Raw genomic sequence first — 2,643 nt, forward strand, 5'->3', positions numbered from 1 at the left:
AGAAAGAAAGAATGAAAGAAAGGCATGCCGACACACAAATGTATGTAAAGGTGCAAGTGTTTGATACACGAGGAGCAACGGTAAGAGAGAGAGAGAGAGAAGAAAAGACTCTTTCTCTATCCCCATCTCTCTGCAAGAAAGCATAACGGCAGAGCGAAAGAGAACAAGAGAGAGAGTGTGTGCTGGAGAAAGAAAACGAAGAAGAAGAAGAAGAAAGAAAACGAAGAAGAAGAAGAAGATTTTTCTCACATCCTCAGTATAGGAGAGAAAGAGAGAGAAGAGAAGAAGAGGCATCAGAAGAAGGAAGAAGAACTAGAGATAGGAGAGATGAGAAGACTGAGCGGTCGTGCTCTGTTGTGGTGCTCTTTCTTTGTCTCTTTCTTTCTTTCTTTCTTCTCTTTCTTTTGACCTTATCTTTGCTTACCTTCCCCTATGTCTACACATCCAGTTTCTCCCTTCAATCGTTTTAAGCCCATGTATAATTAAGGAGGCGTACGGCTGCTTTACCGTCAAGCAAAGACCTTCGCTTTGTTCTTTCTCCATCACGCGCGAAGCAAGAGAAGGCGATACAGAAAGAGGAGAGTGTGACCCTTTCTCTCTTTCTCTTTCTCTTCTCTCTTCTTCATCTTCTTCTTCTTCCTCGTCAGCGCCATACTCCCAAGCACTCTCTTCTTCTTCTTCTTGCTCTCCTGCGAAAGAGAAAGAAGACTTCTGCCCTCTACTTGATCGGCCATGATCTTCTTCTTCTCCTTCTATTCCTTCTTTATCTTCTTTCTTGGCACGAGATTCTTCTCTGAAGATTGTCTGAGAAAACAAAGAAGAAGAAGAAAGAGAGGGCGGGAGGAGGGCCGCCGATGAGAAAGGAAGATGCGAATCTCCCACCTCACGACTTCCGAGATCGATTAGAGCAGCTTGCGACAGATGAAGAAAAAGATCTTCTTCTTCTCCTCCATCGTGGTCATTTGAGAGAGGAAGAAGAACAGGCTCCGGCACTTGATACAATCGACTTCTTATCTTCTTTTCGTCAAGCTTCGATGAAGCAGAAGAAGAAGAGACAAGGATATTTTTCTTTAGGTCTTCTTCTTCTTCCTCTTCGTTCGGATGAGAAGAGGGCTTCTTCATTCTCTTCTTTTCTTCCTCTTCGTCTTGCTCTTCGTTTCTTTGTCGTTCTCTTTCTTTCCTTTCTTCTTCCTCGATCTCTTTTAATCTCCCTTGAAGAGATTTCTTCTTCCATTGACTCTCCATCATTCTCACAGGCGCCGAAGCAGAAGAAGAAGAAGCCTCATAATTACCTTCCCCTTTACTACTAGTAGACATCTCTCCTCTTTCTTCTTCTTCTTGTCCTCCTCGTTTCGGTCTCTCTTCTTCTTCTTCACTGTTGGCATGGCTAGCTTTACGACCTTCGCTTCTAATCTTATGGAGTTCTCTCAGAAGCCTCTTCGACACCTTAGACAGCCGGGGATTGGTTAGACAGTCCCTCTCCTTTTCTTCTTCTTCTTCTATCTCTTCTTCTTCTTCACTCTCGCAGTCGTCGCATAGAAGATCATCTTCCTCTTCCTCGTCATCTGCTTCATCTCTCCAACGTTTTTCTGCTTTTCTCTGAGCCGTCTGTTTCACGTGATGCAGATGATCTAGAGAAGCAAAGTAATCTTCTTCTTCTTCCTTCTTCTTCTTCATCTTGTTCTTCTCTTTCTCGTTGATGGGGCTGGTGTCTCGACTCTTCGTCGTCTTTCTTTTCTCTCGCCGATGTTCTTTCTCCGTCAAGAGAGGAGGGAAGGCGTGGGGATGTTTCAGCTCCGTCAGTTGCTCTTCTCTTTTCTGTTTATTTTGGTCGAGAAAGAAAAAGACTTTCTTCTTCGACGCCCATTCAGATGACCCATCTGACGGCAAAACTCCTCCTCTCCCTCCAAGATTATCTTCTTCTTCGTCTTCTTCTCCTGCTCCTTCTCTTCTTCTCTCTCTCTCTTCACGGCCATCCTCGTCTTCTGCAGTGTAGTGAAGAGGAAAGAAAGAAAGAAAGAGTGAGAAAGAAAGGAGAGTGAGAAAGAAAGAAAGAAAGAAACGAAAACGAGGTAGGTGTGGAGGAGGGCGTGATGAATGAGAGACAAAGAAAAAGAGAGAGAAAGAGATCACTCACACACTTCTTCTTCACGGATGTCAAGTGTATAGACACCTACACAATATGTAAGTAGATAGATATATAGATAGATATATAGATAGACTAAAGATAGATAGATTAAAGATAGACAAGAAGTCTTGAAGTGCACTGTACTGTAGGTATAGATCTTAAGAATCTCCTAGCTGAGTGTACATACACAACATCTCTCTACTTCCGACAACTGAGTGTACGATCTCTCTCTCTCTTTTCTCTCCTCACCCCTTTCTTCTTCTCACGACACCTTCCTTTCTTTTCTCTCTATCATAAACCTACTAAGTAAAGAGATGAAGAAGAGCGAAAGAAAGAAAGGCATCTCATAAGAAGAAAAACGAAGAGAAAGAGAGAAGAGAAAGAAGAGTAAGTTCCTCGCGGAGACTGGCTGGCTTGAATCGAGCCACGAGGTGATCGGAAACGCCTTCTCTCACTTCCCCGAGACCGCACGAAGAAGAAGAACAAGCTAAAGAAGAAGAGGAAACACGGGAAAA

General features: G+C 43.4%; 1 protein-coding gene across 1 annotated transcript; it reads right to left on the reverse strand.

Annotated features, from left to right (window-relative positions):
• Positions 1–54: 54 nt before the first annotated feature.
• CSUI_010961 (zinc finger c2hc5-type domain-containing protein) lies at positions 55–2,578 on the reverse strand. The gene is made up of 2 exons (XM_068071062.1): positions 2,378–2,578; positions 55–1,984 (listed from the first exon to the last, which is right to left on the reverse strand). Exon 2 carries the CDS (start codon positions 1,675–1,677, stop codon positions 421–423), a length of 1,257 nt encoding a protein of 418 aa, XP_067916962.1. The 5' UTR covers positions 1,678–1,984; positions 2,378–2,578; the 3' UTR covers positions 55–420.
• Between the last annotated feature and the right edge of the window lie 65 nt (positions 2,579–2,643).

The sequence above is a fragment of the Cystoisospora suis genome (genome assembly GCF_002600585.1).
Source record: "Cystoisospora suis strain Wien I chromosome Unknown contig_9056, whole genome shotgun sequence".
In the NCBI taxonomy this organism is placed as follows: Eukaryota; Apicomplexa; class Conoidasida; order Eucoccidiorida; family Sarcocystidae; genus Cystoisospora; species Cystoisospora suis.

What these genes read in the sequence shown, in the direction of transcription:
- CSUI_010961 (XM_068071062.1), bottom strand. Translation starts at nt 1,677, where the DNA reads ATGAAGAAGAAGAAGGAAGAAGAAGAAGATTACTTTGCTTCTCTAGAT.